At 61.5% G+C, this 11,684-nt stretch overlaps 2 protein-coding genes across 2 annotated transcripts; both read right to left on the bottom strand.

Annotated features, from left to right (window-relative positions):
- Positions 1–877: 877 nt before the first annotated feature.
- Positions 878–1,554, bottom strand: KCNE3 (potassium voltage-gated channel subfamily E regulatory subunit 3). The gene has a single exon (XM_063150549.1). The coding sequence runs from the start codon at positions 1,552–1,554 to the stop codon at positions 1,264–1,266; it is 291 nt and encodes a 96-aa protein (XP_063006619.1). The 3' UTR covers positions 878–1,263.
- A 4,931-nt stretch (positions 1,555–6,485) lies between these two features.
- On the bottom strand, positions 6,486–8,177 carry LIPT2 (lipoyl(octanoyl) transferase 2). The gene is made up of 2 exons (XM_063150357.1): positions 7,691–8,177; positions 6,486–6,844 (listed from the first exon to the last, which is right to left on the bottom strand). The coding sequence occupies exons 1-2, from the start codon at positions 8,175–8,177 to the stop codon at positions 6,612–6,614; spliced, it is 720 nt and encodes a 239-aa protein (XP_063006427.1). The 3' UTR covers positions 6,486–6,611.
- Positions 8,178–11,684: the final 3,507 nt, after the last annotated feature.

Genomic DNA, 11,684 nt, shown 5'->3' on the forward strand with positions numbered 1-11,684 from the left:
GCAGGCGGAAGGGCTCCCGCGGGCCAGCTAATCTAGCTGCAATTAGAGGCACTAATTATGCCATTAGCGACAGGTTGGGACACGGGCGCTGCCCCACAGCCGGTTCTGAAGGACAGGGACAGTCACCGCCCTGGCCATTCACACCCCACGGCCAGCCCCGAACCAGGGGAGCCCAAAGCCAAGGAGGGCAGCAGGACCCCAGAACACCCCCTTCCACCCCCCCCGGCCCATGGAAAACGCATTTGGGAGCCGCATTCGGTACAAAAGGCCAGAGCGGCAGCGGACGGCAGGAAGGAAGCAGGAAAGAGCCCGGCACGGCCGGATCCGGAGCCCGCGGAGGCGCTGGGACACGCCGGGAGCCGCTCGGCCGGATCCGGCAGCGCGCCCGGGGCTCCGGCAGCGCCGCCCGAGGGACAGAGCGACTGACGGACAAGGGGACAGAGGGACAGGGGGACAGACGGAGAGAGGGACAGAGCGTCCGGACGGGAATGCTGGGCTCCTCCAGCCCGGGGATGTGTCCCAGACCGGGGCATGTGTCCCTTCCCGGAGATGTGTCCCATCCCTCTCCATCCCGAGGATTTGCCCCATCCCACCCATCCGGGGGGTTTGTGCCATCCCGTTCCATCTCGGGAATTTCTCCCATCCCGCTCCATCCCAGGGATGTGTCCCATCCCTCTCCAACCCAGGGATGTGTCCCATCCCGGGGATTTCTCCTCTGGTGCCCCAAAGTGCTGCCCGTGAATGCCCTGGCAGCCCACAGGCAGAGCTTCATCCTCTCAGCATTCCCGGGCTCTGGCACAGAGCCGTGCCCCAGGGATTGCCCCAGACCCCCCCTTGGCTCGGGGCACAAACACAGGAGCCCTGAGCGACCCCAGCAGCTCCTTTAATTCCCTGCAGGGCAGCAGGGCCGTCCCAGCTCGGACACCGCAGGGATTCAGCACCAGGAGCACCCGTGGACACTGCTGGAGCCCAGGTGGGGCTGCAGGACCAGCACCGGCTCGCAGGTCGCGTTCCTCCAGCTTTGGGGGGGGTCTCAGCAGCTCCATGGGGTTCCCAGCAGTTTGGGGGGTTCTCAGCAGCTCCAAGGGGCTCCCAGCAGTTCTATGGAGATCCCAGCAGCTCTATGGGGTTCCAAGCAGCTCCACGGGGATCCCAGCAGTTTTGGGGTGTTCCAGCAGCTCCGGGGTGTTCCAGCAGCCCTGCCGCATCCCGTGACGAGCAGGGCATGCCCGGCACGGTGCCCCCGGGCCCGGGGCTCCCGGCTCAGATCATGGAGACCCTGTTCTTGATGTAGACGTGGTAGGGGTCGCTGCGCTTGTCCACGCGGCGGGAGCGGGTGTAGCCCAGGATGAGGCTGCCCACGGTGGCGGCGAAGAGCGTCATGACGAACAGGATGTACATGTAGGCGTTGGCGTCGCGCCGCGGGTCCCGGGGCACCGGCGCGGCCGGGGGCTGCCCCGGGCACGGCCCGGCCCCGTGCAGGCTCCGGTTCAGGGCGCTCAGCACGGCCTGCAGGCTGCGCTGCCACGGCTCCGTGCCGTTCGTGCGCTCCATGGCCTGCGGGCACGGGCAGCGGGGGCAGGGGCTGCACTCGCAGCAATGGGGGCGCAGCACCGACCCCAAAGCGCTCCTCTGCCGCAGAGCAGGGTGCCCAAACCCTTTGGCACCAACCCCTCCGTAACCCCAGCACCAAACCCTCTGTAACCCAGCACCAAACCCTCTGTAACCCCGGCAGCCAAACCCTCTGTAACCCCGGCAGCCAAACCCTCTGTTATCCAGCACCAAACCCTTTGTAACCCCAGCACCAAACCCTGTGCAACCCCAGCACCAAACCCTCTGTAACCCCAGCACCAAACCCTTTGTAACCCCGGCACCAAACCCTCTGTAACCCCGGCAGCCAAACCCTTTGTAACCCCAGCACCAAACCCTTTGTAACCCCAGCACCAAACCCTTTGTATCCCCAGCACCAAACCCTCTGCAACCCCAGCACCAAACCCTCTGCAACCCAGCATCAAACCCTCTGTAACCCCAGCACCAAACCCTCCGTAACCCCAGCACCAAACCCTTTGTAACCCCAGCACCAAACCCTCTGTTATCCAGCACCAAACCCTTTGTAACCCCAGCACCAAACCCTTTGTAACCCCAGCACCAAACCCTCTGTAACCCCGGCAGCCAAACCCTTTGTAACCCCAGCACCAAACCCTTTGGAACCCCAGCACCAAACCCTCTGTAACCCCAGCACCAAACCCTGTGCAACCCCAGCAGCAAACCCTTTGTAACCCCGGCACCAAACCCTTTGGAACCCCAGCACCAAACCCTGTGCAACCCCAGCACCAAACCCTGTGCAACCCCAGCACCAAACCCTCTGTAACCCAGCACCAAACCCTTTGGAACCCCAGCACCAAACCCTCTGCAACCCCAGCACCAAACCCTCTGCAACCCCAGCACCAAACCCTTTGTAACCCCAGCACCAAACCCTTTGGAACCCCAGCACCAAACTCTCTGTAACCCCAGCACCAAACCCTTTGTAACCCAGCACCAAACCCTTTGTAACCCCAGCACCAAACCCTGTGCAACACCAGCACCAAACCCTTTGTAACCCCAGCACCAAACGCTCTGTAACCCAGCACCAAACCCTCTGTAACCCCAGCACCAAACCCTTTGGAACCCCAGCACCAAACCCTTTGTATCCCCAGCACCAAACCCTCTGCAACCCCAGCACCAAACCCTGTGCAACCCCAGCACCAAACCCTGTGCAACCCCAGCACCAAACCCTTTGTATCCCCAGCACCAAACCCTCTGTAACCCCAGCACCAAACCCTTTGGAACCCCAGCACCAAACCCTTTGGAACCCCAGCACCAAACCCTTTGTAACCCCAGCACCAAACCCTTTGTATCCCCAGCACCAAACCCTCTGCAACCCCAGCACCAAACCCTGTGCAACCCCAGCACCAAACCCTGTGCAACCCCAGCACCAAACCCTTTGTATCCCCAGCACCAAACCCTCCGTAACCCCAGCACCAAACTCTCTGTAACCCCAGCACCAAACCCTGTGCAACCCCAGCACCAAACCCTCTGTAACCCCAGCACCAAACCCTTTGTAACCCCAGCACCAAACCCTTTGGAACCCCAGCACCAAACCCTCTGTAACCCCAGCACCAAACCCTCTGTAACCCAGCACCAAACCCTCTGTAACCCCAGCACCAAACCCTTTGTAACCCCAGCACCAAACTCTCTGTAACCCCAGCACCAAACCCTTTGTAACCCAGCACCAAACCCTCTGTAACCCCAGCACCAAACCCTGTGCAACCCCAGCACCAAACCCTTTGTATCCCCAGCACCAAACCCTTTGGAACCCCAGCACCAAACCCTTTGTAACTCCAGCACCAAACCCTCTGTAACCCCAGCACCAAACCCTCTGTAACCCCAGCACCAAACCCTTTGTAACCCCAGCACCAAACCCTTTGTAACCCAGCACCAAACCCTGTGCAACCCCAGCACCAAACCCTCTGTAACCCCAGCACCAAACCCTTTGTAACCCAGCACCAAACCCTTTGTAACCCCGGCACCAAACCCTTTGTAACCCAGCACCAAACCCTTTGTAACCCCAGCACCAAACCCTCTGTAACCCCAGCACCAAACCCTCTGTAACCCCAGCACCAAACCCTCTGTAACCCCAGCACCAAACCCTTTGTAACCCAGCACCAAACCCTTTCCTTCCCAGCAGCCAAACCGTTTGGAACCCCAGCACCAAGCCCTTTCATTCCCAGGAGCCCTGTCCCTAAATTTCAGTCGTTCCCTGGAGGAGATAAATCTCCCGGGGCTCTGGGGCTGCTGCCTGCCCCTCTCTCCTCCCCAGGGCTGGGACAATGTGGGGACACAGCTGTCCCGAGGGCTCACAGTGTGCTTTCCCCAGGGATGTGTGGGCATGCTGGGCGTCCTGCCCCGCTGCAGGGTGCAGAGCTGGCACAGCTCCCCACAGATCGCTGTGAGCCCACCTTGCTGCCCTAAACCTCCCTGGTAATCTCCCTTCCCTGTGGGTGCCAGGCCCCTGTGACCTGCCACCCCTCCTTCGTGGTTTTTAAACCACTCCTGCCAGCCCCCCTCACAGCTTGCTGGGGCCCTGCGGCAGGCACGGCCAGGAGGGGACATGGGACACGGTGTGCCATCCTTGCCATCCTTTGGGACACGGTGTGCCACCCTTTGGGACATGCCAGTCCCCACTGTTGTCCCCCCAGGGTCCAGCCTGTGCCCCACCAGCTCCCCTTGCCTGCTGCACCTCCTCCCACCCTTGTAGGGGCAGCTGATGCGAAATGGGCCGCCCCAAACTCGGGGGGCACCTCCCAGGAGGACACCCCAGCCGTGAGGAGGAGGAGGGACGGGAGGAAGGGGCCGGGCAGGCACGAGCCCGCGGGGACGAGGTCGGTCCTGGCTGCATTCCTGACTGCAGCAGGCTGAATGGGGAGGTTTGGGGCAAGGTCTGGGTTTGTCCCAGGAGGGCACCCACGGATGGGGCACGGGCTGTGAGGAGGGGGCACCGGGCACGGGAAGGGGCTCGCACTCACCTCGTGTGCCCTCCGCGCTGCCAGGCTGAGCGGGACTGAGCGAGCATCGCTGCCGGCGGGGAGGGACCGAGGGAGGGATGCGGCGGGCTGGGAGCGCCGCCAGCCTCCTCCCCTTCCCGGGCAGAGCCACCTGCCCCGGCCAGCCGGACCCAGCGCCGGGACAGCTCCGTGGGGATTTACGGGGTTCTGTGGGGCTCTGTGGGGCGGAGAGCGGCGCTGCCCCGCACACGCTTCCCTGCCCCTGTCCGTGTCCCTGCCTCTGTCCCTGACCCTGTCCGTGTCCCTGCCCCTGTCCCTGTCCCTGTCCCTGCCCCTGTCCCTGTCCCTGTCCCTGTCCCTGCCCCTGACCCTGTTCCCTGTCACTGCCCCTGTCCCTGTCCCTGTCCCTGTCCCTGTCCCTGCCCCTGTCCCTGTCCCTGTCCCTGCCCCTGTCCCTGTCCCTGCCCCTGTCTCTGTCCATGCTCCTGTCCCTGTCCCTGTCCCTGCCCCTGTCCCTGTCCCTGTCCCTGTCCCTGTCCCTGCCCCTGTCCCTGTCCCTGTCCCTGCCCCTGTCCCTGTCCCTGTCCCTGCCCCTGTCCCTGCCCCTGTCCCTGTCCCTGTCCCTGCCCCTGTCCCTGTTCCCTGCCCTTGTCCCTGTCCCTGCCCCTGTCCCTGTCCGTGTCCCTGCCCCTGTCTCTGTCCATGCTCCTGTCCCTGTCCCTGCCCCTGCCCCTGTCCCTGCCCCTGCCCCTGTCCCTGCCCCTGTCCCTGTCCCTGTCCGTGTCCCTGTCCCTGCCCCTGTCCCTGTCCCTGCCCCTGTCCCTGCCCCTGCCCCTGTCCCTGTCCCTGCCCGTGTCCCTGCCCCTGTCTCTGTCCATGCTCCTGTCCCTGTCCCTGTCCCTGCCACTGTCCCTGTCCCTGTCCCTGTCCCTGCCCCTGTCCCTGTCCCTGCCCCTGTCCCTGTCCCTGTCCCTGTCCCTGTTCCTGTCCCTGACCCTGTCCCTGCCCCTGTCCCTGTCCCTGTTCCTGTCCCTGTTCCCATCCCTGTCCCTGTCCCTCCTCGTCCCGCGGTCCCCGAGCCCTCCCATGGCACAGAGCCTGCCCGGGCATGTTCCTCCTGCTCACCGTGCCCTCCTGGAGCTCAGCCTGCCCCATTTGCCCCTTTTTGGCTCCATTCCTCCACTTCCCCCTTCCCAGCCCCACCGAGCATCCACGGGGCGCTCACAGGGAGCTGCCAGAGCTGGGCAGGAACAGAGAGAGCCCAGAGCCTGTGGGGCAGGGGAGCCCCCAGAACAGCAGCGAGGGGCTCTGCCTGGGGTCAGGCATTGTGGGGCAGGGGGAGCCCCCAGAACAGCAGCGAGGGGCTCTGGCTGGGGGTCAGGCATTGTGGGGCAGGGGGAGCCCCCAGAACAGCGAGCCTTTTCCCTCCTCCTCCTGCCCCTTTCCCACTGCATCCACAGTGGGATGAACTCCACTGGGGTTCACAGCCGCCTTCCACCCTCCCTGGCGCCAGGATCCCTGCCACGTGAGGGTTTTCCATGGGCTCAGGGTGTGGAAAAGGTTGGCATTGGTAAAGCCTTGGGGTAAGTAAATGAGAAAAGGATTGGCAGCCAAAGTTCCCAGCAACTCTCTTTATATATAAAATGTCTTTTTATCCACCAGCAAGGGAAGGATGACCCAGTGAATCCATTCATGTGAATTCATGAGCATTCACACAAATCTCTAATTCCTGTGGGGCAAAAAGCAGAAAAAAGCCCCACAAAAGCACCTGTTTGGGTACTTCCCCCGCAAGTGACTGTGGCACCCACAGAGGTCTCAGCGAGCGATGGAGACTCACAGGGCTGAAGAAAACAGCCCCAGGACAGCTTTGGATGGTCAGTGGTACCCCCAGAGGTGCCAGCCGAGGGATGGAGACTCACAGGGCAGGGTTGGCTGCTCCAGCAGCAGCCTGAAACCCCGTGCCACGGTCCACTCACAGTGCCCAGGCAAAGGCACAGGGATTGTCTCACAAAAGATCCCCGGGGCTGCCCTGGCACCAACACAGCCGGCCGAGGCAGCACAGCGATCCTAGTCCCCGGGGTCCTCTGAGGAGACCAAAGTGCACTCGAACACCTCCTGGAAGGAGTCGAGGAAGGGCTGCAGGACCTGGCTGACGGCGACGTGCTGCCCCAGCTCGCGGCTGAGCGAGGTGACGCCCTTGCCCTCCAGCCCGCAGGGCACGATGTGCTCGAACCACGAGAGGTCGGTGCAGCAGTTGAGCGCCAGCCCGTGCGAGGTGATGTGGTTCCCGCAGTGCACACCTGCGGGGCCGAGAGCACATCCCGTCAGCTCCATCACACCGAGCGACCGCGCCGCCCAGAGCACTGAGAACACCCTCCCCACCACGCTGCGCTCCCTTCTGCCAGGGGAAACCCGAACACTGAGTTTCCTGACAGGCCCCCCAAAACTGGGGCCGATGGGGAGCAGCGTGCCCAGACCCTCCGCCCCAGCCCTGCATCCCCCAGCGCCTCACACCCCTGGAATTTCCAACGGGCCCCAAATCCAGGCTGCAGGGTCCCGGGAAGAGGTGCAGGATGTGGAGGGGTGCAAGGGAAGGGGCAAGGCTGGGAACTGGGCTGCAGCCAGCCCTGGGAGCAAGGGGTGCCCAGTGCTGGGAGCCAGATGGGCTGCAGGGGCTCCAGATTGTGCTGTCCCCCCCTCCTGCGTGCCAGTCCCACCCCTGCAGCTCCAGGTTCCCGCAGTGCCCTGCCCTGTGCCCAGGAATCGCAGGATGGGCTGGGTTGGGCTGGGAGGAGTTCCATGGGCAGGGACACCTCCCATCATATCCCAGGTTGGCCTTGGGCACTGCCAGGGATCCAGGGGCAGCCCCAGCTGCTCTGGGCACCCTGTGCCGGGGCCTGCCCACCCTCCCAGGGAATAATTCCTGATTCCCAATATCCCACCCATCCCTGCCCTCTGGGAGGCCATTCCCTGTGTCCTGTCCCTCCAGGCCCTGTCCCCAGTCCCTCTGCAGCTCTCCTGGAGCCCCTTCAGGCCCTGCCAGGGCTCTGAGCTCTCCCTGGATCCTTCTCCTCTCCAGGCGAGCACCCCCGGAGCCCAGCCCGGCTCCACGCTCCCGCCGCGCTCCCGGGGCCGTCCCCGCTCACCGATGGCGCAGAGTTTGCTGTCGCCCATCCAGACCCCGGTGTAGGGCGGCGGCAGCGCCCGGGCCGCGCCCAGCCCGAGGCGGCGGCACAGCCGCAGCACCAGCGCCTCCAGCCCGGCCACGTAGGCGCGCAGGGGCAGGCGGCGGCGGCGCAGGTCGAGCACGGGGAAGGCGAGCAGCTGCCCGGGCCCGTGGAAGGTGATGTGCCCGCCGCGCCGCGCCGCCACCAGCGCCGCGCCCCGCGCCCGCAGCGCCGCCGCCGCCGCCGCGCCCGGCGCGCCCCGCAGCCCCCAGGTGTACACGGGCTGCAGCGGCTCGCTCAGCACCACGCTCTCCGCCGCCACCGGCACCGGCACCGGCTCCGGCTGCCCCGGGCCCCGGCGCGCCGCCCGCAGCGCCGCCACGCAGCGCTCCTGCACCCGCAGCGCCTCCGCGTACGGCACCGCGCCCAGCCGCAGCACACGCACCGACAGGGCCCGGGGGCACATGGTGGGCCCGGGGGGGACACGGGGACAGCCGGGATACGGCCGGGATAACACCGGGACAGCCGGGGACACGGCCGGGATACCCGGGGACAGTGCCGGGACAGCGCCGAACCGGGCAGGGGACGGGAACGGGGACGGGGGCAGCGGACACGGGGACACGGAAAAGCAGCGGGCACGGGGACGGAAGGGAGGCGGGGACGGAAGGGAGGCGGGGAGGGAACGGGAGGCGGGGATAGGGACAGCGGGTCATGTGGACGCGGTCAGGGGGACGGGCTCCGGTGGGGATGGCACCGCTGGGTGGCCGCGGGGAACGGCCGGGCATGGGGACAGGGAGGGGAGAGCAGGGCACAGGGGACAGGAGTGGATGGTGGGGCACGGGGATGGCATGGAGAACAGGCGTGCAGGGGCAGAGGATGGGGGACAGGGCACGGACATGGTGAGTGGGACGTGGGGGACAGGGCAGAGGAGACAGCAGCACACGGGATGCGGGTTTGGGGTTGGAGAGACAGGAGCAGGGCCTGGGGACACAGGACATGGGCCAAAGGAGGGTACCGGGATGGAGGGATTGGGATTGGCAGATGGTGCCCAGGGACAGGGCTGACACACAGGGGACAGGGATAAGGAGGTGACAGGGCTGCGGGTGGCTGATAATGGCCAGGGCCGCAGGAAGGGCACAGCCAGGAGACACAGGGCCTCTGTCACCACAGGACGTGGGACACGGGGCACTAGGGTGGGGGACAGCAGGGGATGAGGGCAGGGAGTGTGCACACGACATCCCAGAGCAGCTGGGCAATCACAAAGCAGGCTAAAATCGGGATTCTGGGGTACAAGTAGGACATTGTGGATGCTCCAGCCCTGGAAGTGTTCCAGGGCAGGTTGGATAAGGCCTTGAGCAACCTGGTGCACTGGAATGTGTCCCTGCCCATGGCAGGGGGTGGAACAGGAGGAGCTCCAAGTTCCCTTCCAGCCCTTCCCTTTGTGTGATTCTGTGCTGGCACCTCAAGGCTGTGCAGTGTAAATAAAGCCCTCGTGTTGCCGAGGTGCTGGAGAGGGCTGCAGTTCTGGGACTGTGAAAGAGGAAATGTTCCCACCCCAGCTTCTTACTCCAAATGTAGGAAATGCACAAATCTGGTCGAACTGCTAATGAGTGAACCATTAAAACCTGAGCAAACTTTGCCAGCCTGCAGCCCTTTCAGCTTATCCAGTGTGTGAAATATGTATGTCCTGATTTTATAGAGCACTCACTGTGTTACTGTTTTATCAGAACACACCTCCCTGGTCATTTGCCCTTTGTCATCACAGGTAATTTAGCTCTTGGCTGACAAGGTCGATTTCTGTGTTATTGCAAGGAAGGAAAAGTGCTTCTCTTTGCTAGGCTGTTTTCTCAAAGAAGAGGAGAAAAAGTGGAGGGGAAAAAGCACCAGGTATTGGTGGAGCCAGGCTGAGGATCCCACATCAGGGGTGGGATCATCGCCTCAGCAGCTCCGGGAGGGCTGCTCCAGCTCTCTGCCTTGGCAGGACAGACACAGCAGCGTGTGTGCAGCCGGTCATTTCCTTGTTTTTATGGCTGAGCCCCCCCTTGCTGGCCGGGGATCAAAGCCCAGGGCCCTTCCTGCCTGCGTAGGACAGGGGAGCTGTGTGTCACAGCCGCGGGACCCTCGTCAGCAGCGCTGGCACTGCCCCATTCACCGTGCACATCCTGCACTGCCCCATTTGCTGCCCTCATCCTGGACTGTCCATTTTCTGTGCCCATTTTCTGTGCACATCCTGCCTTTCAGCCGGGTGGAAATTGTCACTTTAGGACACGAAACAGAAAGGCACAGACACACTGGATTTCCTAAGGCAAAAGAGAGGGAAGTTTAATCCTGACTGGATGTGACGGTGCCACCTCTCCAATGACACTGGACAACAAACCAACAGTCTAACAATTTTCTTTTCCTCTGTCAAAGAAGGCAAAGCAGTGAGTTATTTACATAAAGCACGTGAGAAAGTTCGTTACGAGAATGTAAACACCAGAAGGCTTAGAGAAACTTGTAAAAACAAGGTGACAGGAAATGGCGTGCAAGGGGCCGTGGGTGGCTCGCCTTTTATCCCCCTCTCAGGGCTGGGGTGCTTCCAAAGCTCTCAGTGGTGTTCATGGTGCTGTACCTTCTCCTCTGGGTGCCTTAAGCACCGGCAGAGCCTCTGCACTCCCCAGCAATTCCTTGGAGAGTTTTGTATGCCAGGAGAGCCCTTGAGGGGCGATGCAGTCAGGGCCCAGCAGCAGGAGGAGCGGGGGGACAGTGGTGGTGGCTGTGGAACAGGTGCCTGGCACAGCTCACAGAGAGCTGAGACAGAGCCAAGGGCACCATCCTGGCTCCAGTGAGGGCTGGGATGAAAATCCTGTGTATAGCAGAGGTGGCCTTTGAGTCCTGGTAAAATCTATGTATTGTACAAGTGGCCTTGCCCCGATCCTAGTTGTTCCAAATGGGCTGCAGCTGTGATGTCCTTCATTGGGCTGCAGCTGTGGCTAATGAGGATAACTGGGATAAAAGGGGGTGGGTTTGGCCAGGCAGGGAGAGCCTTGGAGGAGCCCTGAAGCTGGAGTATCACTGCTGTCAGGAGCTGCTTGTGAGAAAACCACCCAGAAGGTATGGGACTCTAGGAACAGGATAACAGCAATATGAGTACAGCACTGCCCGGTTTTTAGGGCAGGATCTCGGGCCTGTGTCCCACAGGCTCTCTCTGCCCGCTCACTGACTCCAGCAGCGCTCCCGGGCTGTGCTGGAGGGGAAGGAAGCCAGGGCAGCACACGTGTGGGGCTGTGCCCCTCGGGGGCAGTAAGGAAGCACTTCAGGAAGCTCCTGCTGGCCTGGCACAGGGCTGAGAGCTGGGGTTCCTGTGCTGGCTGCACCTCCCTGGGCAGGGCTGGGCTTTGGCCCATCCTGGACCTTTCTGACCCAAACCCTTCTGTGATTTGAACAACTTCTCCTTATGTCCACTCCAAACCTCTCTTGTTTCAATTTGTGCCTACATAGCTCATGCTTTTTATTTATATGTATACATTTACATGTCAATTTATACATATAAATTCTATTTATGCACATAAATTATACATATAAATATATTTATACTTATACATTTACATATACCTCTTATTTTTATTTATAAATTTACACATGTAAATTACATTTATACATATATGTATAAATATATTTACACATATACATTTACACGTAGCTCATATTTTTATTCATACATATAAATTTACACATCAATGTATGCATATAAATTCTATTTATGCACATACATCTAAATTATACTTATAGATATATTTTTACATATAATTTTACACATAGCTCATACTTTTTATTTATACACAGACTATAAAGCAGGTGTGAGTGAGGCCAGATGCAGATCCCACAGCATTTTAATACAGAGGAAAGGAGTCCTCAGCTGGAGAATTCTTACCTCTTACACCCATGTGTACTCTTAAGCCAACCTGCAGGAGCAGCACACGCTGAGCCCTGA

This window comes from Melospiza melodia, chromosome 2, assembly GCF_035770615.1.
Source record: "Melospiza melodia melodia isolate bMelMel2 chromosome 2, bMelMel2.pri, whole genome shotgun sequence".
Taxonomy (NCBI): domain Eukaryota; kingdom Metazoa; phylum Chordata; class Aves; order Passeriformes; family Passerellidae; genus Melospiza; species Melospiza melodia.